Below are 23,186 nucleotides of genomic sequence, written 5' to 3' on the forward strand. Positions count from 1 at the left end.
TCACGGATCAGTACTGGTCCATGGCCTGTTAGGGGCCACACTGCAGGGGGTGAGTGGCAGGGGAGTGAGCAAAGCTTCATCTGTATTTACAGCCACTCCTCATCACTCACACATTACTGCCTGAGCTCAGCCTCTTGTCAGATCATCAGCGGCATCAGATTCTCATAGGAGCACAAACTGTACTGTGAACTGTGCATGCGAAGGATCTAGGTTACACGCTCCTTAGCAGAGTCTAATGTCTGGTGTTCTTTCACGGTCTCCCATCAACCTCAGAAGGGACCATCTAGTTGCAGGAAAACAAGCTCAGGCTCCCACTGATTCTACATTAGGGTGAGTTGTAGAATCATTTCATTATCTATTCTGATGTAATAATAATAGAAAGAAAGTGCACAATAAATGTAATGTGCTTGAATCATCCCAAAACCATCTCCCCACTCCGACTGAACCGGTCCATGGAAAAATTCTTTCATGAAACTGGCCCCTGGTGCCAAAATGGTTGGGGACTGCTGCAGTAGCTAGTATTTGTTGGTTTCAGGATTCTTTTACATTTCTTAGTATAGTACTTTCTTTCTAGACCACACCTACTACTACAACCATTTCTAATTTATATTGACTTTTGGCAGGGGATGCAAGGGCAGGAGGGAAACTTGTAGGAGGACAAGTATTGTTAGTAAGTGACCAAGCAGGCTGGGCACAGTGGCTCACGCCTGTAATCCCAGCACTTTGGGAGGTGGGTGGATCATGAGGTCAGGTGTTCGAGACCAGCTTGGCCAACATGGTGAAACCCTGTCTCTACTAAAAATACAAAAATTAGCTGGGCGCATTGGCGGGTGCCTGTAGTCCCAGCTACTTGGGAGGCTGAGGCAGAAGAATTGCTTGAACCCGGGAGGCGGACGTTGCAGTGAGCCGAGGTCATGCCACTGCACTCTAGCCTGGGCAACGGAGTGAGACTCTGTCTCAAAAACCAAAAACAAAACAAAACAACAACAAAAAAAGTGATCAGGCAAAGAACTGAAAGGAGAGAATGAGGAAAACAAAAACTATTATAAGTTTCAAGGTATGAAAAGGCTTTATAATCAAGGACTTCATAACCAAATATTCCTAATTAGATTTTTTAATTTTCCATATCTTTAAGAAATATTTTTTCAGTTTGTGCCAGGAACATAGAACCTTTAGCTTGGACCAAGGCTACCAGACACTGGCCAAGTATAAAAGGCGTACCTCTAATCCGCTCCATTTAGCTTTTGTTTCTTTATCCTTGGCTCTGTCATTTATCACAATTTGGAATTGTCAAATGAGCCTGAACACTAAAAAAATTCTGCTAACAAAGGCATTGTGTTTTCCATGCCTGAGTCAACCCACTGCCCTTTCCTAAATGCCAAAGATGGGGAAATGGGATGGAATTTCCTGGATTACAACTTGTACTTAAACCTGAGTAAGTTTTGAACTTGGAAGACACATTCCAGCCAGAGAGGGTGGATTTTGGACCCATGTTCAAGTGTATCAACCACCCAGATTGGTTTTATTTAAGAAACAGATGAACAAAATATCTTAAAGTATCTGTTTTTTTTCTAGCCAGAAGTAATTTCCGTATGGTTTAATAGACCTGTCTTGGCTCATCTTGACTTATAGAGATTGGGGTTCAATATTCTAGCCCTGTTGTCCCCAGTTAACAGTCCTCAGAGGAAGAAACGAGTCGGTAAGGCAGACTTGAAAAGCCACGTACAAATTTAACATTTTTACCCATGGCAAGACATCTAGAGTAACTGAATTATTGACTGTCTTTGCTTTTAGCAAGGCAAGACAGCAGTAGAGGATGAAAATTCATCAAAAGCATCAGGTGTGTATGCACACATGACATTCTAAAAGAGAAAAATGAATTATTCCTTAATCATCTATTAAATAAGCTAAATTTATTTTATTTTTTTTAAAGTTTAAGCCCAAGAGGAGAAAATATGAAAGGAAATGTTAGTTATGCAAAAGGTTCTAGGTAGTCAAGAATTCCTTTTCTTTTCTGAAACCCACTTATATTCATTTGCAGAAGCCCTGGGGGCTTGTGAGAATCACATTCTGGTTAAGTAGTGTCAGTGTGTCAGATCAAAGAAGAAATAAATCCTTCTCCTCCTTCTGTTGTGTGTAATAAAGTAGCCCATTTAAAACTCGATTCACAGTAACCAACTGTGTCATGTAAACAAAGCAATCTTCAGATTCACCTTGTAGGATGGTGACAGGTAAATTAACAAGGAAATTGAGAACAAGAAGGAAAGCTACCTGGGATAAAGTCAAGTTTCTTTAGTTTTTTTTTTTTTTTTTAATTCAGTGACTTTCAAAACATCAGCAATCAGCCCTGAAGTGTTTGGAATGCATACTGAATTGCTATAGGGATAAATATACCATTGCCAGAATCTTCTGCAGTACAGTCTTACTAGAAATCAATAATCCCAGGGCTGGGCGCAATGGCTCTCACCTGTAATCCCAGCACTTTGGGAGGCTGAGGCAGGCAGATCACTTGAGGCCAGGAGTTTGAGACCAGCCTGGCCAACATGGTGAAACCTGTCTCTACTAAAAGTACAAAAATTAGCTGGGTGCAGTGGTGGGCACCTATAATCCCAGCTACTCAGGAGGCTGAGGCAGGAGAATCGCCTGAACCCAGGAGGCGGAGGTTGCACTGAGCCAAGGTTGTGCCACTGTACTCTAGCCTGGGTGACAGAGCGAGACTCTGTCTTTAAAAAAAAAAAAAAAAAAAAAAAAAAAAAAAAAAAAATTTAAGCAAATGTAAAAAGTTGTTTATCTCATGGAAACCACGAGGAAAATACACAAGAAAAAGTACATTAGGCTGGGTGCAGTGGTTCACACCTGTAATCCCAGCACTTTAGGAGGCCATGGGAGGAGGACTGCTTGAGCTCAGAAGTTTGAGACCAGCCTGGGCAACATAATGAGACCCTGTTTCTACTAAAAAAAAAAAAAAAAAAAAAAAAAAAAAAAATTAGGTGTGGTGGCATGCACCAGTAGTCCCAGCTACTTGGGAGGCTGAGCCGGGGGATCACTTGAGCCTGGGAGGTTGAGGCTACAGTGAGCTATGATCACACCCTTGCACTCCAGCCTGGGTGACAGTGAGATGCTGTCTAAACACACACACACACATTATATGACATAGTTCATTTGACTATTATTTACATAATTACAATAAATATTAAATATGGAGCCAGCCAAAATTACAGTTTGTCTATTTGAATCTCTCTGGGACATTCTAGCCTGCTGCAGTCTAGACTGTTTCTCTCTGTGCTGGGTGTCATTCTGGAACATTCTGTGTTATGTCCTTGGGGATTCCTTTCACCTTTCTTTTGGGTCGAAGCTCCTCTTTCCCAGATCCCTTGATTTCTTTCAAGCTTTCCTGTCATTTGAGTCAAAAACCTTCTCCAGTAATTTCCCTAGGAAGAGTACATACATGTTTTTTTCAATAGCCTGAATGTTTACAAACCTTTCTGTTTAATTGCTAGTTTAAATGCTTATGGTATTCTGATTGAAATAGTTTTCCTTTCAAATGTTGAAGCCTTTTTTCTCCATTATCTTCTGGCCTCCATTGTTGCTTTGAGAAGTACAAAGCATTCTAGTGCTTGACCCTTTGGGACCTGTCTTTTTCCTCTGAAACCTTATGGGTTTCTCTTTGTCCCCAGTGTTATGAAATTTATAAAAATACGTCTTGGTGTGGATCTTTCAACCCGTGTGCCGGACTCTTTCAATTCGGAAAATCAGACCCTTAATTCTGGAATTAATTCTTTATTTTCTTTCCTCTGTCTTCTTTATTATCTTTTTCTGAACTACTGTAATTTGGAATTTGAACCTCTTGGGTGATCTCTACTTTTCTTACCTTTCTTCTCCGGTCTTCCAACTCTTTTGTTTTACCCTTTGGAGATGTTACTTTTCTTTTAACCCTTCTTTTGATTTTTTTCTATTTCTATTATCACATTATTTCCAAAAGCTCTTATTCTAAGTCTTTAAATATAAATTTGTTCTAGTTTCATAGATAAAACCATCTCTTAGCTTTTAACTATGAATAATTGTCATAGTTGATTTTTCTGTTTGTTTGGTCTCTCATGTTAGAGGTCTTCTGAAGATGCCTGACAAAAGTCCTGCGCTCGAATTTTAAAATAAAGCATAAAATAATTAATCAGAAGTTCTGTGCTCATAGGTGGAGCTTGTCAACTTTGTGTTTCTGTGTATGGCAATCTTGCTAGACAATTTACATAGGAAACCTCCAATATCATTACCTTTGGGTCTTTACTCTTTGGCAGTCAGATTCCCCAGAGAAGAATCATCCATTCTGACCCCTGGGGATATAAATATAAGCCTGGTTACCAAAATTGTGCAATGAGGAAAAAGGCTGAAGACTCAACATTCAGAATCCTTTCTTTTCCATCCAATATTCCCTGCTCCTGTTCTGTCTAGGGTCTCCTGGTCAGAGGCCCTCTTGTATTGCCTGCAAGGTAACAAATCTGGGGTCTTGTACCACACAGGAAAATAACTGTCACCTGGCTATTTAGTATTGTGAAGGGGCGGTGGAGGGCTGTAACTGAAACAGACTTTTTTTTTTTTTTTTTTTTTGAGGCGGAGTCTCGCTCTGTCGCCCAGGCTGGAGTGCAGTGGCGCGATCTCGGCTCACTGCAAGCTCCGCCTCCCGGGTTCCCGCCATTCTCCGGCCTCAGCCTCCCGAGTAGCTGGGACTACAGGCGCCGCCACCACGCCCGGCTAATTTTTTTTTTTGTATTTTTAGTGGAGACGGGGTTTCATTGTGTTAGCCAGGATGGTCTCGATCTCCTCACCTCGTGATCCGCCCGTCTCGGCCTCCCAAAGTGCTGGGATTACAGGCTTGAGCCACCGCGCCCGGCCCTGAAACAGACTTTTAAACCAAACCTTTCCTTTTCGCCCCACCTTCATTTGCTACCTTCTTTAGAAATATTGTGAGCCTTCAATTTTGCTTCACAGCTTTTTCCTACTGCTGACTTGAATATTCAGCTTTCTCCAGTCTAAGTCATTTGCTATTTCCAGCTCCCAAATTTTGTTGCTCTCATTTCTACCTTATCTAAAATGATACTCCCAATTCATTATTGTCTTTCATAATACCCTGTATGTTCTTTCCACAACAATCATCATCTTTAATTATTTTCCTTTATTATTTATCTCTGCCACTAGACCATTAGCTCTCTGAGGGAAGACCGGTTCTTATTTATTCTTCATGCCTATCACAGCACTGAACTACGGCACAGAGGCTAGGAATATAGGGTCAGGAGTCTGGGTTCAAATCCCAGTTCTCCCACTTAGTAAGTACATACCCTTGGATAAATAATCTCTCTCTGGTTCTCATTCTTCATCAGCAACAGTGAGATAATAATAGATGTTTCTCCTAGAGCTTTTTGGATGATTTAATAATTCAAATAAAGTGTTTAGTACTTATCTGACACTTGTAAGCAACCAATAAATGCAATGTAAAGCAGGTGCAGGACAGGCCCAGGTGTGGTGGCTAACATCTGTAATCCCAGCACGTTGGAAGGCTGAGGTAGGCGGATGACTTGAGGCCAGGAGTTCGAGACCAGCCTGGCCAACATAGTGAAACCCCCTCTCTACTAAAAATACAAAAATTAGCCAGGTGTGGTAGCGCACATCTGTAATCCCAGCTACTCCAGAGGCTGAGGCAGGAGAATCACCTGGACCTGGGAGGTGGAGATTGCAGTCAGCCAAGAACACGCCACTGCATTGCAGCCTGGGCAGCCTGGGCGAGACTCTGTCTCAAAACAAACAAACAAACAACAAAGTAAGGCAGGTGTAAGATAAACAGAAATGAATAAGTCAAAAGAAAAAAAAATGAGTAAGTATCCTAACACATATGGTTTGAAAATATGGTCGCTATATATATTTCAAACTTAGATGAATTGGGGGCATATACTTCTATGCCCTTTGATTAGACCAATAACCTTAGGGTCTTCTGTGACTTTTTTCTCCAACAGGATATCCATCACAAGGGTCACCGCTGACATCTCGCTTGCCAAACGCTCAGTATTAAACAATCCCAGTAAGCACGCAATAATAGAAAGATCCAACACAAGGTCAAGCTTAGGTAAGTCTGTGCAATGAGCTTACGCTTTTTAAACTCTCCTCTCCTGATGTTGATGATGAGAAGATCTAACAAGATGATAATTCTATGTGTCACAGAGTATAGGAAAAACAGGCGTGTGCTGCCAGTAGCTGTTGCTATGGTCTTACTGATTTCATGGTGTGGAAGGATTTGTTATGATAGTTTGAAGTTAAGAATTCCACAGGCTGTCAGCATTAATGTTTTGGTTGTGGTTTGTTTTCACTAATGTGAGCTTTCGTGTCTGCAGACTCTAAGATCTCCTGGCTTTGCATCAGTGTTACCATGAGCAAGTTTATTAACCTTTTGAAGTTTCCATTTCCTCATCTTAAAAAAAGAAATAACTACCTCCTAGAATTATTGCAAGGATTAAACATGATACATGCTCAATAAATGATAGCCATTATTATGCTAAATATTCCTTAATTCCTGATGTATATCAATAATGAAATCATACTCGGAGAGTATAATTTGTGTGTTTGGAAATCGGTAAAGGATGAAATCAATTTTTATTTATTTATTGATAAATAAATATTTATTGATAGATATCGATATGTTTTATTTGTAAAAACAGTGTAGGGAGTTATTGTGTTTACAGGGTGGTATGTGGATACTGCTTATTAACATGTACTGAATTGATCAAATTGAAACCCTTCTGCTGCTATTTAATCTTTTTGGTATGTGCTTGGAGTTTTAGGTTAATCACTGTTACACAAGTTGCTTATTGGATTGTTGGGTTTCTGTTTTTATAAAGTAAACTTTCTGAGAGTTGTGTCAGATCTTTGAGCTTAATTTTTCTCTGTTTATAGGTTAGATATACAAATCCTCTGAGAGGCTGGTTTCTAACATAGAAGTTCTTCATTTACTCTGAAGTATGATTATATAAATAATAGAAAAACTGTTATAAATAATAAGCTTTATCTGTTAGCAATGAGCATGATACATTATAGAACTCAGTTTTGTTTCTCACCTAACAACCCTTCATTGGCAAAACTTCAGTAACAGGTTTAGAAATATATTTGAGGAAAAAATGTAATCATGTGTTTTGCTTACAGCAATTCCTTTTTATGTCCTTATCATCTGTCACACTTAAAACTCTTTCCACACATCATTTGATGCTCACAAGAATTACTTTTTATTTTGCTTTTTTGAGAGAGGGTCTCACTCTGTTACCCAGGCTGCAGTACAGTAGTGTGGATCAGGGCTCACTGCGCCTTGACCTCATAGGCCCAATCAAACCCCCCACCTCAGCCTCCTGAGTATCTGGGGCTACAGGCACATGCCACTACATCGGGCTAATTTTTTAAAGAGATGGAGTCTGACTGTGTTGCCCAGGCTGGTCTCAAATTCCCAGGCTCAGGCAGTCCCCCTGCCTTGGCCTCCTAAAGTGCCAGGACTACAGGTATGAGCCACTGCACCTGGCCAAGAATTATTATTAAAATGCTCATTTCATAGATTAAACTGAATTAACCAAGTCAGGTAATTTTTTAGACTCATTAGTGGAATCAATTACTTAACAGATTTCCTTAGATTGCCAAGATTTTTTTGCAACTACTGATTATACATTGTTTTTAAATGAATCTTCCAGTCTATGTATTTCATAGAGCATACACTAGATGCCAAATATCACGTGAAAGCCCACAAATAAAAAAATGAACTGATGAAGCCCCTTCCCTCAAGGAGCTGGGTGTAGCCATAAGGCGAATCATTGAAGAGCCCATCGAATAGAGGGTAATGAGCAAAGTGGTCCAGCCATGAACTGGCTGCCAAAGAGCTGATGCTGCAGGAGGCACAGGGAAAGGCTTTTCCAGGGAGCTGATCCTGAGCTGAGACTTAAAGATGACAGGATTTAGCCAAGAAAAAGGGAAAGGTGTGCAGACGGGTGACAGTGATTCGAGACAGTGAAAGCCACTACAGTCTTCTGAAAAACGTAGGTGCTTCATTTAAGCTAAAATATATGGTTTTAAAAAGAGGGAGATGCGAGATGACACCAGGGAGATAGGCAGGGGTAAGATGTGAAAAGTTTGGAGCTTATTTGTATTAGTCTGTTCACAGGAAAAAAAAATGTGATCATGTGTTTTGCTTATAGCAATTTCCTTTTTTATGTCCTTATCTGTCACACTTAAAACTCTTTCCACACATCATCTGATGCTCACAAGAATTACTGCTAATAAAGACATACCCGAGACTGGGTAATTTATACAGGAAGGAGGTTTAACAGAATCACAATTCCACATGGCTAAGGAGGCCTCACAATCATGGTAGACGGTGGAGAAGGAGCAAAGTGACGTCTTACATGGCAGCAGGCAAAAGAGAGCGTGTGCAGGGGAACTTCACTTTATGAAACCATTAGATCTCATGAGACTCATTCACTATTAGGAGAACTGCATGGGAAAGACCTGCTCCCATGATTCAGTTACCTCCCAGCAGGTCCCTCCTATGACACGTGGGAATTATGGGAGCTACAATTCAAGATGAGATTTGGGTGGGCACAGCCAAACCATATGATTATTCTTAAGTTGGTAGGTGACCATGTACAGACCAGAGGGATTCATTCATTTAGCAAATACTTGAGTACCAACGATGTGCCAGGCATTATTTTGGTGCCAGGGACACAAAAGTAAAGGACACAAAGTACTCTTTCTCAGAGTGTTTGTTTTACAGGAAGACATGGACAAAATCTTGTATATATAGACAGACAGACAGATGGTTGGTCAGTGGTTGAGAATTCTAAAAGCAGCAGATCAAGGAGTAAAGAGTGAGCCAAGGAGGAGGCTGTAATTTTATTATAATAAAAATGCAAAAAGTACAAAAATGCAAAAAAAAAAAAAATGCAGTTGGACAAAGTGATCTAACACCAAACCCATTTTATAATAAAGTGTAGAGTATCTCATGTGATGTGTTGAATACTAAAAGTGAGAAACAGAATGGTTGTATGGGGACTCAAAGTTCGGTTCCTACTGTACGTATATTGCTTTCACACTCTCTAAAGTTGAAAAATCTTTAAGTCAGACCATCGTAAGTCATGGACTGTCTGCACTTACTGTAGGCCAAGTACTGTAATAATTGTAAGGGAAGCTTTGCGTATGGATTCATTTAGTCCTCATTTCCATAATACAGATAAGAATACTTAGGTTCTAAGAGGTTCAATATGTTACCCAATGACCTTACAGCTCTATGAAGTGATGACGCTTCACTTCTGCCCCCCGAAGTCACTTTGATATGTAGCAGTGGGGACAGAGTAGCAGAATTTACTAGTGTGGGGAGAAAGGTAGTTAGAGAAGGCTTTACAGATTTTTTGTAAGATAAGGCAGGTACTGGTCAAAATTAAGAGTTTTGTGTGTAGTAATTATGAAAATGGCATTGGAATAACACATATGGCATTAAATAACTTATACTAGAGGTATCTCCAGGTCTTAATTCCTAACTGACCACTTAGGTGTCCCTCAACACTAGCCACAATGAAAGTAACCATCTCCACTCTCTATTATTACAGTATTGTTTGACTACAGAAACCTCCTTCTAAATAAGTTAACTTCTGTTTTTTGTTTTTTAAGTAAGTTCATAGCACCCAGGTTTTAAGACTAGTACTCATCAGTTATTTTTCCTGAGTCTTCTCCTCCTCCCACCCTGATAGGCCCCAGTGTGTGTACTGTTACCCTCTATGTGTCCATGTGTTCTCATCATTTAGCTCCCACTTACAAGTGAGAACATGTGGTATTTGGTTTTCTGTTCCTGCGTTAGTTTGCTATGGATAATGGCCTTCAGCTCTATCCATGTCCCTCGAAGGACATGATCTTGTTCTTTGTGGCTGCATAGTATTCCATGGTGTATATGTACTATGTTTTCTTTATCCACTCTATCATTGATGGGCCTTCAGTTTGATTCCATATCTCTGCTATTGTGAATAGTGCTGCAGTGAACATATACGTGCATGTATCTTTATAACAGAATGATTTATATTTCTTTGGGTATATACCCAGTAGCGGGATTGCTGGGTCAAATGGTATTCCTATCTTTACGTCTTTGAGGAATTGGCATACTGTCTTCCGCAATGGTTTAACTAATTTACACTCCCATCAACAGTGTATAAGCGTTCCTTTTTCTCCACAACCTCAACAGCATCTGTTATTTTTTGACTTTTTAATAATAGCCATTCTAACTGGTGGGAGATGGAATCTCACTGTGGTTTGATTTGCATTTCTCTCATGATCAGTGTTGTAGCTTCTCCTCTGTATCTTAGAGGAAACATTGATTCTTCTTGGGTGTTGTTTATAGATATTAGAGATATAAAGCATGGAAAGGTATTATTCATTTTTCAGTTTGTTTTAATTCAGTGGGTATACGAAACAGTGGGAGTTGAGGAAAGCTTGTCCCCTCTTCAAGATGCTGAGGTCCTAGGGTCATGTGCGTCCGTGTGAAGAGATCACCAAACAGGCTTTGTGTGAGCAACAAGGCTGTTTATTTCACCTGGGTGCAGGCGGGCCGAGTCTGAAAAGAGAGTCAGCAAAGGGTGGTGGGATTATCATTAGTTCTTATAGGTTTTGGGATAGGCAATGGAGTTAGGAGCAATGTTTTGCTGGCAGGGAGTGGATCTCACAAAGTACATTCTCAAGGGTGGGGAGAATGACAAAGAACCTTCTTAAGGGTGGGGAAGATTACAAAGTACATTGATCAGTTAGGGTGGGGCAGAAACAAATCACAATGGTGGAATGTCATCAGTTAAGGCTATTTTCACTTCTTTTGTGGATCTTCAGCTGCTTCAGGCCATCTGGATGTATACATGCAGGTCACAGGTGATATGATGGCTTAGCTTAGGCTCAGAGGCCTGACACTAGGCCAACTCAAAAGAATCAAATTGACTTTCAGTTTCAGAAACAAACATTGGGGGAGTTTCTGACATTTCTTTATTATAGTAAATTCTGATCATGATATACTCTGTCAAAGGAAAATTCCATGCATGGATATATTCCTTTTTAAAAGCATCATTTTTACTTTGAAGTCAAAAGTATTATCAGAATTTGTCATTGATCCTTAAGGTTGTATCTACTAATATGGTGTTCCACCAGGATTCTGAAAGTCCACTTTAAAATCTTTTAAAAAATCTTTCCCTTTAATTAAAGGAGTATAAAGTATGTATGTAAGGCTACTAGAAATATCTTTATATATGTGTATATATTAAAACATATGTTAATATATTGACATAATAGAAATAATATCTGTATATGTAATATTTTTTAAGGTTATCCAGATTTTATACAACGAGCACATATTAGGGCCGGGCGCAGTGGCTCATGCCTGTGATCCCAGCACTTTGGAAGGCTGAGGAGGGAGATCACTTGAGGTCAGGAGTTTCAGACCAGCCTGGCCAATATGGTGAAACCCTGTCTCTACTAAAAATACAAAACATTAGCTGGTCCTGGTGGCACATGCCTGTAATTCCAGCTATGTGGGAGGCTGAGGTGAGAGAATCACTTAAACTGGGGAGGCGGACGGAGGTGAGCCAAGACTGCACCACTGCACTTCAGCCTGGGAGATAGAGCGAGACTGTCTCCAAAAAAAAAAAACACACACACACACACATATTAAACTTATAATCAATAAAAATAGTGCTCAATCCTTTAAAAGCAAGGAGTTACATGGGATGCTGTGACTATCTGAACACTTATTATTAACAGATGAAACAAAGATGAAAATCTTTGTGATCAGATTTCTTAATTCTTACAATAAACATTATTTTACGTTGGAACTTGACTGGGGTTCAGTGGCCCAATGTCATTTTAAAGCTAGTATCTCATGTAGTTTGGGCCCTGATTTTTTAAAGATATCTAGGTAAACAAAAGGACTCAAGTCATAACATACCGTGAGGCAGATGGATTAGTGACCAGAGAGATACCTTTTCTTCAATAATGTACTAGTTAAAATTATCTCCAGGAAGCTTCTGGCATGAATCAAACTGCCTAAGAGGAATTAAAACATAATTGTAAATCCACATTTGCTAGCATAAAAGTCTCATGGAATTCAACCTGCATGACTGCAGTGGTAACTGTAAGCTATGTACTCTGCTTTATAGACCTATGCTGCCTAGTAATAGTAGCTTCTGGCTATTTATTGAATTTTAAAAATTTAGTTGCCTGTTCACACTAGCTATAGTTCAAATGCTCAGTAGCCCATTAGCTGTTGCCACGCTGGATCACATATAGAGGATATTTCCCTCATCGCAGAAAATTCTGTCAGTCCTGTTTTTGACTCTTTGGAGATCATGGAACAGTAAATGAACTGAATGTAATTTTCTTGGAGTTCAAGTAGATATTTAAATGTTTTGTGATAAGTTTCTACAAATTTTATACTTTAGATTTCTGTAGTGCTGCCTCTGAAAACTGCCCTTTTAAAGCGTGACTACTAAAGGGGTATTCCTCTGATTGGAAAATATGAGGTGTGTTTTTGGATAAGTTTGTTACTGGTGCCATTCATGTCTTTCCTGTTTGATTTTGTATTTCATCTTATTAATAAACATATCTAGACGGCATACAGATGACATGTAAACATAGATCAGCCCATGCACTGAAAGGAAAACTTGTCATGGTTGCTAGTGCAATGTGGTCTGCAATGAACACATGGAAGATAGCTCAAGGTTCTTATTTTACAGCAGTTTTATGAAATGATTTCATAGAGTGGAAGCACAAAGAATGTCAGCAGAGAGCTAAAAATTTCCACAATCCAAGTATTATACTAAAAGTAAATTCTGCAGCCGGTTGAGAGAAAAATTCCTTACATCCTAATGATGTGTGGAGAAAGAGCCCTTTCTAAGAGGATAAATTACTGTTGTAAACTTTTATCAATTCTGTTGCCTATAAGCATTAACATAATGGCTGACCTACTCACCTTTCTGTTGAAGAAACAGCATACCATTTTACTTTATCTTAAAAATACTGCACTTTAACTGAACCGTTTCACCCTTTACAGCGGAAGTTCAGAGTGAAATTGAAAGGATTTTTGAACTTGCAAGAACATTGCAATTGGTGGTCCTTGATGCAGATACGATTAATCATCCAGCTCAACTCAGTAAAACCTCCTTGGCCCCTATTATAGTATATGTAAAGATTTCTTCTCCTAAGGTAAGTAGGATTGCTACAGTTTGCTCTATAATCAAATTTTAGTAAAATGTATTTTATGTTCTGCTTTCTATAATTAGGCTATTGTAATAGCCTTTATGAGGTACAGAGAATTTGAAGAGACATGATGGTCAACAATTTTTAAATTGATATAAACAAGGCATGGTTAGTTTCATGGCTTAGAACAGCTGTTCTCAAAGTGTGGTCCATGGATCCCTGGAGGGTCTTGAGACACTTTTAGAGGGTCCATTTAATTAGTCAAAACTACTTCCGTGATAATACTAGGACACTATTTGACATTTTCACTGTTTTGACATTTGCAAGGCTGATGCAAAAGCAATGGTGGGTAAAACTGCTGGCATCTAAGCATGAATCAAGACTGTGGTATCAAAGTACCAGAAGTTCATGTATTCATCACCACTGTGCTTTCCCAGTTTAAGGGGGAAAAAAGCCAATTTCACTTACTGTCCTGATTAAGTAGTATAGTTTATTACTTTTATTAAATCTTGACTTTTAATATTCAGTGTAATAAAGTACACACAAAGCTCCTGCTGCATACCAAAAAGTGTCTGAAGGACAAGCACTGGTGTGATTGAGTTTTGAACTAAACTAGCCATGTTTTTCATGGAATGCCATTTTTATCTCCAACAACAACTGTCAGGCTATGCTTATTCAGACTTGGTGTAGCAGATATTTTCTTGGACAAAATAAGCCTGTCACTTCAAGGAGAACAGCATGTGTTGCCAATGATAAAACTCAAGCTTTCAGACAACAATCAGAATTTTAGAAAACTTGTATGCACCTCTGAGGACTTAGAAGCTTCCCAATAAAGATTTCTCTGATGAAATCAATGGTAATATTAATGAATATGATGTTTTAATACTGTATAATGAAATATGTCAACATTTGGAAGATCTGAAGTCAGTGAACCATTATTGCTTGTATGATCAATGAATAATGTTAATTTCAAGATAGACCAATGGAATGTCATGGAGTAAGAAAATTTCACTGCAGGTTTCAGATTCCACATAACAACGGAACTACCATTTGTTGAGTTTTAGTGTAGTATCAAAGAAGACTATACTAAATTGTTTCTCCTTTTCTCAATTACAAATCTGTAAGAGGTTGGATTTTCTTCACATATTTCAACCAAAACAAGACACTGCAGCAGGTTGACTGTAGAAGCAAACAGGAGACTGCAATTGTCTTCTATGAAGCCAGCTGTTAGATTTATAAAAAATGTAGCTATTTTTATAAAAAAAATTTTAACATGTAGCAGATTTATTGTGAATTTTTAAATGTTGTAATAGTTTTCCATTTTAGCTTCTTTAAAGAGGTTGTGAGACAAAATGTTTGAGATCTGCTAGCTTAGAAAAAAGAATGTGAGTGCTTAAAGCTTGCAACTGTGATTTACGTTAACATGTTAATTTTACAGATAATCTTATAGCTCCATCTATTACAAGCCCCTTGTGCTGTATATAAAAAGGCCCCAGAGAAAGGAGTCAATAATGTACCTTGTTCTTTACCTGGGTGTAGTTACTACTCTGTTAAAAACTCATTATCTTTTACAGGTTTTACAAAGGTTAATAAAATCTCGAGGGAAATCTCAAGCTAAACACCTCAACGTCCAGATGGTAGCAGCTGATAAACTGGCTCAGTGTCCTCCAGTAAGTTATCTCTATATACAGCATAATCCAGTTACAGAGATCAGACCCGGTTTTTTTTTTTTTTTTTTTTTTTTTTTGAGACAAGGTCTTGCTCTGTTGCCCATGTTGGGAGTGCAGTGGTATGGTCTCAGCTCACTGCAGCCCTGAACTCCTGGGCTCAAGGGATCCTCTCGCTTCAGCCTTCCAAGCAGCTGAGACTATAGGTATAGGTGCATGCCTCCATGATCGGCTAACTTTTTTTTCCCCCCTATAGAGATCTTTGTCCTTCCCCCCTGCTAAATCTTCCTGTGTTGCCCAGTCTGGTCTAGAACTCCTGGCCTGAAGTGATCCTCCTGCCTTGGCCCTCCAAAGTGCTAGGATTACAGGCATGAGCCACCATGTCTGGCCAGAACTGGCATTATATTTTGAAAAAAACCGTCAAAACACCTGTCACAGAAGAGAATCCTCATCACTTAAAGTGGTATTCATTCCAAAGTAAACTGTCCTCCCTCCTTCCATGATCATGTTCCTTCCATGATCATGTGTTTTGCGCACAAGTAATCCAAATGATGCTTATAGCTTACAAAAAGCTTCAGTACATCCTGCAGTAACTTCACGCTGTTAATATCTAACACAAGATCCTGGTTCCAAAAATTTGGCTTGTATGATGAGTCTATTTGGAGTTGGTATATTATTCATTTCTGATCATAGAGAGCAAGTTGTCTGCTCTTAGTAACTGAGACATATTTTCACATGGTCTTAAATCAATTTCTAAGGAATAAGTTAACTAGATTCTCACTTGTCGTCTATGCTTTACATACAATGCCTTGGGGCTATAGAGCTTTCCTAGGTTTAGTTTTGGAGGCAGGGTCTTGCTCTGTCGCCCAGGCAGGAGTGCAGTGGTGGCCTCTCGGTTCACTGTTGCAACCTCTGCCTCCCGGGCTCAAGTGATCCTCCCACCTCAGCCCTCCAAGTATCTAGGACTACAGGCACACGCCACCATGCCCTGCTAATTTTTGTATTTTTAGTAGAGATGGGACTTTGCCATGTTGCCCAGGCTGATCTTAAACTCCTGACCTCAAGTGATCCGTTCACCTCAGCCTCCCAAAGTGCTGGGATTACAGGCATGAGCCACTGCGCCAGGCTTTTTTTTCAAGCATAGCTATTTCAGGCGCTATGAATATTTGATTGCTTAATGTATGTTAAAATTTATAATAAACACTAAAAAATCTTTTGAAAAATGACTTTTTTTCTTCTCAACTGTGAAGTTTGGACAACGTCAAATTATCAGTGGTTTCGGCTGCTTCTGCCAAATTTCACATCCTAATCTTACCTTATTAATTTCTAAATTCAGATTTCATAATCTTGGGCTGGGCATGGTGGCTCATACCTGTAATACCAGCACTTTGGGAGGCCAAGGCGGGCAAATCACTTGAGGCCAGGAGTTCAACACCAGCCTGGCCAACATGGCAAAACCCCATCTCTACTAAAAATACAAGAATTAGCCAGGCTTGGTGGTAGGCACCTGTAACCCCAGCTACTTGAGAGGCTGAGGCAGGAAAATCGCTTGAACCTGGGAGGCCAGGGTTGCACTGAACCAACATCAGGTCACTGCACTCCAGCCTGGGCAACAGAGTGAGACTCTTGTCTCAAAAAAAAAAACAAAAGAAAGAAAAAAGATTTCATGATCTTGATGTCAAGAATAGGCTTCTATCCTATTCTGTTCAAATATATATACATCTCGTTTGTATCATAGTATCCATGCCTTTTTTCATTGCTGATAGACAACTTTTCTGTGCTGCCATGCCCTTAACAACTGTTACCTTTCTGGCCATTATTAGTTAAGCATTCAGTGCCCTAAACAATGATTTGAGGTAGTCAGACACTTGCTAACTAAATAAAAAAGGAGATAGTAGCAGCGCTTATAGAAGCAGGAGCAAGTACAAAGGGGTGCAGCTCATGAGCCCCTTCCTCCTCTTATGGAGGTGGGAAGGGGCTGCGTCAATGTGGTCTGGAATGTCTGCCTCTGCAGGAGTTGTTCGATGTGATCTTGGATGAGAACCAGCTTGAGGATGCCTGTGAGCACCTTGCCGACTATCTGGAGGCCTACTGGAAGGCCACCCATCCTCCCAGCAGCAGCCTCCCCAACCCTCTCCTTAGCCGTACATTAGCCACTTCAAGTCTGCCTCTTAGCCCCACTCTAGCCTCTAATTCACAGGTAAGGGGAGTTTTTCTATATATCTATATATACAATCTTCATAGGAAAAAAGGTAGCCTATGGTGACACCTCCAGGATCCAAGCCCAGTAGCCTGCTTGGGGCTTGTTCTAGTATATTAACTCAAAGCAAGTCCAGCATGAGCCATGTACCTGTAAGAAAAGCACCATCGACAGAACAAACATAGACTACAGAAACTTTCTACAGTAGAAACTTTCTACTTTAAACAGTAATATAGACTGTGGAAGCGGATCACCTGGATTCAAATCCTGGCTCCACCTCTTACCACTTGTGGGGCAGATAACCTGGGGCAAATTTCTTAACTGTTCTTACCTCAGGAATAATAATGGCAACCTGTCCATGAGGCTGCTGGAATTAGTAATCTCATGAGATGATCTTATAGGGCTGTTGTATTAATGAGTTATTATATACAAACGGTCTAGAACAGTGCCTGTCCCATATTGTATCACTGTATCATATAAGGATTTGCTATTTTTAATATTATCACAGTCAAGCAGAGATAGTTAAGTTTACACCCCTGTATAGAAAAATCTCAGGGACCTGCATCTATATTTGAGCTGCAGGAGAATATATAAAAGAACACTTGCCCTGCCTTTTTTTCTTTTTTTTAAGGAAAAGGTTACCATGCACACTGTTCTAGGCACTTACAAAGTCCAGTTTAATACACTACAAGCCTTATAAATGCCACTGGATGTTACCAAAGGGATGAAGCTAGGTTAGACTTCATTTCGGATGCTTAAAAAGGACTCCACTTGAATGCGCTTGCTCTGGGACATGTTCTTTACACACTGACCTTGGTTAATGCCTGGTATGCTCCTTTTGCTGCCAGGGTTCTCAAGGTGATCAAAGGACTGATCGCTCCGCTCCTATCCGTTCTGCTTCCCAAGCTGAAGACGAACCTAGTGTGGAACCAGTCAAAAAATCCCAGCACCGCTCTTCCTCCTCAGCCCCACACCACAACCATCGCGGTGGGACAAGTCGCGGCCTCTCCAGGCAAGAGACATTTGACTCGGAAACCCAGGAGAGTCGAGACTCTGCCTACATAGAGCCAAAGGAAGATTATTCCCATGACCACGTGGACCACTATGCCTCACACCGTGACCACAACCACAGAGACGAGACCCACGGGAGCAGTGACCACAGACACCGGGAGTCTCGGCACCGTTCCCGAGACGTGGATCGAGAGCAGGACCACAATGAGTGCAACAAACAGCGCAGCCGTCATAAATCTAAGGATCGCTACTGTGAAAAGGATGGAGAAGTGATATCCAAAAAACGGAATGAGGCTGGGGAGTGGAACAGGGATGTTTACATCCGCCAATGACTTTTGCCCTTTTGTGTTTTTTTGTTTTTTTGTTTTTGTTTTTGAAGTCTTGTATAACAGCATCCCCAAAACAAAGCCTTTGGGGTCTACACTGCAATCATATGTGATCTGTCTTGTAATATTTTGTATTGCTGTTGCTTAAATAGCAATAGCATGAATAGAGTATTAAGATACTTTTTCTTTTGTAAGTGCTACATAAATTGGCCTGGTATGGCTGCAGTCCTCCGGTTGTATACTGGACTCTTCAAAAACTGTTTTGGGTAGCTGCCACTTGAACAAAATCTGTTGCCACCCAGGTGATGTTGGTGTTTTAAGAAATGTAGTTGATGTATCCAACAAGCCAGAATCAGCACAGATAAAAAGTGGAATCTCTCGTTTCTCCAGATTTTTAATATGCAGGCACCTGATTTGCATATTCATTCATGGACCACTGTTTCTTGCTTGTACCTCTGGCTGACTAAATTTGGGGACAGATTCAGTCTTGCCTTACACAAAGGGGATCATAAAGTTAGAATCTATTTTCTATGTACTAGTACTGTGTACTGTATAGACAGTTTGTAAATGTTATTTCTGCAAACACCTTCTTATTATATTATATATATATATATATATAAGTTTGATCACACTATTTTAGAGTCTTAATGCCAAGTCAGCAGATTTGCTTTATGAATTACAGGGACTAGAAATGCCCACATTCAGGAAATTTGTAATAACATTGTCTAGACACCTATCCTCATTCTAGTAGAAAGATTGTACATACTGTAAATATGTGTGATTGCTTGACTTGAAAAGGTTTGAATTCTGAATGTTATACCATCCTTGTAAGTTTGTAATTTTCACCATAAATTATGGTAAATATAAAACTCCAGAGGTTGTTCTACTCCATACAGTTCACACTGATTGTGACACATTCTTAGTAGCTAGTGTCTGTTCTAGTCACTGCACTGGAGTCTATGAGCCGGAACTCGCTATATGCACGTGTGTGTGTCCGTATGTAAGAGTGTGCACGAGTGACTGAATGGCTGAGATGAATTGAAATGCTGAAGACTAGTGAAGAAACTAAAGACTGATATCGAGCATTCTGCCCACCTGGCTCTGTATTTAATTGTGCTATATGTTGCTTTAATAACCCATTGAGCAGTCAGGGAATGTGAGTAAGCTTGCTGCCAAAGGTAACTAGGAAAGCATTCATCTGCTGCCTCCTTGTTTTTGCTCGTAGAGAGTAAAAATACAGGCAATTTTACTGTGAGTGTTTCACTGGAAATGTACAATCTTTGTGTGTTAGAGTATTTGTTTTAGTAAGAAATGTTTACACAGCTTGTGGAATTATTTCGTGGGAAAATAAATTTTTATAACTTCTCCCACTTCATTTTCTAACCTTGCCTATTGTTCCTGTTGTTTACCTCCCAGTTACCTACCATTCCTCCCCACCACCGACTCCAGCAGGTTCACTGTCTGTCAGAACCCAGAAGTGCTTCTTATAACCAAAGTTTCTGTTTTTCAGAAGTAATCAGGGCAACATGGGGTGACTTGAAGTGAATAAAATGTTTAGAATATTATCCTACATAAGACATCTACACGGAAGGGGAACCTTGAAGACATTATCTCCATGCCTCAATTACACTGCTGTAAGAAGCTTACAATGTCATCATGTTTAAGGCTAAGACCTTTTCCATGTCTCGTGTTTATTTTGTCCAGTTATAACTGGATGGTAAGACAGTATTAAGAGTGCAAGTACCTGGTACTTGAAGTTTGTCCCAATAAAATGCCTGTGTTTAACTGCCTAACTTCAGATCTACATATTCACTTATATAACAAAATAATCAGCCGGGCATGGTGGCTCATGCCTGTAATCACAGCTCTTTGGGAAGCTGAGGCAGGTGGATCACCTGAGGTCAGGAGTTCAAGATCAGCCTGGCCAATGTGGCGAAACCCCGTCTCTACCAAAAATACAAAAAATTAGCCAGGTATGGTGGTGCACACCTGTAATCCCAGCTACTCGGGAGGCTGAGGCAGGAGAATTGCTTGAACCCAAGAGGTGGAGGCTGCAGTGAGCCAAGATCGTGCCACTGTACTCCAGCCTGGGTGACAGAGTGAGACTCCATCTCAAAAAACAAACAAACCTAATCAGCAAAACTATAGTTATAAAATCAATTATTTTGCTTCCTTGATTATTCCAAGTTCTTGCCAAATATTCTTAGACTTTTATAAGTAAAACTGTTTTACATTTAACACCTTATTTCCTTATCCCCAAGAAAACTCAGTATTAAAAAATGATTAAGCTGGCATGGTGGAATGTACCTGTAGACCCAGGACTTGGGAGGCTGAGACAGGAGGATCCCTTGAGCCCAGGAGGTTGAGGTTGCAGTGAGCCGTGACTGTACCACTGCACTCTATCCTGGTGACAACCTGGTGTCTAAAAAACAAAAATAAAAATTAGTTACATATATAATGTTTTATCAGCTTATATATGAAAAATTTCCCTCAATTTGTTAATTAGCTCTATACTGTTTACATGAATTTATTTTACCAAGTATAAAAACAGTAGTCATAATAAACTTGACAATTCTTACATTGTCCTACCAGTAGGAAACCATATTCTAATTAAAATTGCTTTTATAAAGTATTTCTGATAAAACTTTTGTCATGGTAAGAGATTCACAATTACTAGGTTCAATCCTTTACTATTTCATCCCAATTAATTATTTTGGAATATTTAAATTATTGAAACACAGCTAGTATTTATCTTACTTGCTGCTATCATTAATCCCTTTCAAAAAGTAGTGGTTAGAGTTGCCATCTTTTTAATTTTGTATCTAGATTCTTAGCTTGCACTTTACTGTGGAATGTATGAGTGCAAATTAGAATATTCCTCAAAAAACTAGCTTGAAGGATTTGACATAAGAGCATCTATATGTGAAAAACTGTATAGTGGACATATGTGTAAACTGTGTAGTAAATCTGTAAATGAGGAAATAATCCCAATGGTAATGCGATATTTACTGACCTGTGGAATGTATATAGTCTTTTCACACAACAAAGGCTTAATCTTAACCCACTCAGCTGTAGAACCATGATTTTTGTAGTCAACCTAGAAAATGCTGGAAATGTATTTAATAGTTGTTTTTTTTTTTTTTTTTTTTTTTGGTCATACCCATTTCAGTCTTTCCTATGCTCTTTCTCTACTGCTCATTTAAGTTACTGTTACAAAAAGGTGCTGCTAAATGTAGGATGTCTTAGTCATGTTGTACTTTGGGACAATGCCACATTTTTAACATGGTCTGCTATGCATTCCTGTTCAACATTCACTGTCAGCTACACTGAACTGTCTAACAAACCTGGTTTAAAGTAATTCATATAAAACAAATAAAGAGCTGGCTTCTGCACTGTTTATTAGTAGTAGTATTAATTGCCATGTTAGAAATGATTCATGTAGTTGAGACTATATTAAATATTCCACACTTCCCATCTGTGGGGCATCTTTCTTGGGGCAATGTCAAACACTTTATGTTCCTTTAGTAATCTTCCTATTATGTCTGATTAAAAAAAAAAAAAAAGATAGCTCCATGTAGAAACATTTTTTTTTTCAATGTGAGCTCTAGTAGAATAATCTGGGTCAGTTATGGGTTCTGGATCAAGTGTTTAATTTCTGCTACGCTGTACTTTTAACTATTTGTACTTAGATTCATTATTTAAACTAAAACATGACACAGGGTTTTGAAGTAAATGTACTCACTGTTGAACTTAAGTACTTTTTCTGTTTCATAGAAATGTTAATACTAAATATGTTAACATATATATTAATTTTCCCTCACATTTCCCTGATTTTTTCACCTTCCTCCTGCATTTTTTTCTTATATTGCTATGTCCCTTAAGTTTATGTGATTTTCCAATTTGCTTAAATTTTTGAAAGGAAGAAACCCACTGAAAATTAGCCACGTTCAAGGAAAAATTCCGAATAGTATTCTCTGTCCTGTTTCCAATATGTAAATATTTTTCTTCTATTTTCTGGCATTGGTTGTATTTTGACATTTTTTGGTATTAATCAAACATTTACACCAGTACAAGTTTGTTGCTAGGCTGATTTTCTGCCATTTTCATCCCAGCTTAGCAAATAAGGATGTGCAGCGAGCATTACAGAAAATGATTTTTGTAGAGTTTTTTAAAACACATTTAAAGTTTAAGGAGGTATGCTGAGCCCTAAAAAGATAAGTCGCACAGGAAAATTGTTTCTCTTTAGTCAAATGACATCTACTGGATATAAGGCAGAATGAGGGATGTAAAAGACACAGGTTTGCTTGAAATAATTTTTCTCTTAAACAATAAGCATCTATTGACTGCTCTGAAGCTGTGACTGAGAGAAAAGGCAGTACAGGGTCTCTGCCTGGAGGATGTTTCCTAGGTGTGAAGCTGGGGCTTAAGGGGCATGGATAGAAAATTTGAATGAGAGTGTCATAAGCCAGGAGAACATTAGATGTGGGTGCCAGGGGCACACAGAAGGGGAACAGTGCCTATCCAACCTCAGGGAAGGGTATTCAAGAAAGCCTTCTTTAAAGAAGAGGCCATCTATCGGTCTTACCTGATCTAAGAGACCTTGCAATCCTTATGGATACAATAAATAGTCATGAGAAATTCCTAAAGAAAACCTGTGAGGGGGGAAAAAAAATCAGACTATTAAGTAATTGTCCATTTCTTATGCCCAAGGCCTGATAACTTTTGGGCGATTTGAATAAA

General features: G+C 39.3%; 1 protein-coding gene and 1 long non-coding RNA gene across 12 annotated transcripts in view; one reads left to right on the forward strand and one right to left on the reverse strand.

Annotated features, from left to right (window-relative positions):
* CACNB2 (calcium voltage-gated channel auxiliary subunit beta 2) overlaps positions 1–21,843 on the forward strand; it is a 405,954-nt gene extending 384,111 nt beyond the window's left edge. For 9 of the 11 annotated variants that reach the window (XM_015146550.3, XM_015146555.3, XM_015146552.3 and 6 more), the window contains 5 exons: positions 6,006–6,115; positions 13,097–13,248; positions 14,817–14,912; positions 16,924–17,109; positions 17,958–21,843. In XM_015146550.3, coding sequence (XP_015002036.1) covers positions 6,006–6,115; positions 13,097–13,248; positions 14,817–14,912; positions 16,924–17,109; positions 17,958–18,452 — 1,039 coding nt within the window. In that variant the 3' untranslated portion in view covers positions 18,453–21,843. 11 annotated transcript variants of the gene reach the window in all.
* LOC107000059 (uncharacterized) lies at positions 10,441–15,079 on the reverse strand. Its single transcript, XR_001447005.3, has 2 exons — positions 11,993–15,079; positions 10,441–10,621 (listed from the first exon to the last, which is right to left on the reverse strand). It is a non-coding gene; the product is annotated as an uncharacterized LOC107000059 (long non-coding RNA).
* Positions 21,844–23,186: the final 1,343 nt, after the last annotated feature.

The sequence above is a fragment of the Macaca mulatta genome, chromosome 9 (assembly GCF_049350105.2).
Source record: "Macaca mulatta isolate MMU2019108-1 chromosome 9, T2T-MMU8v2.0, whole genome shotgun sequence".
NCBI lineage: Eukaryota > Metazoa > Chordata > Mammalia > Primates > Cercopithecidae > Macaca > Macaca mulatta.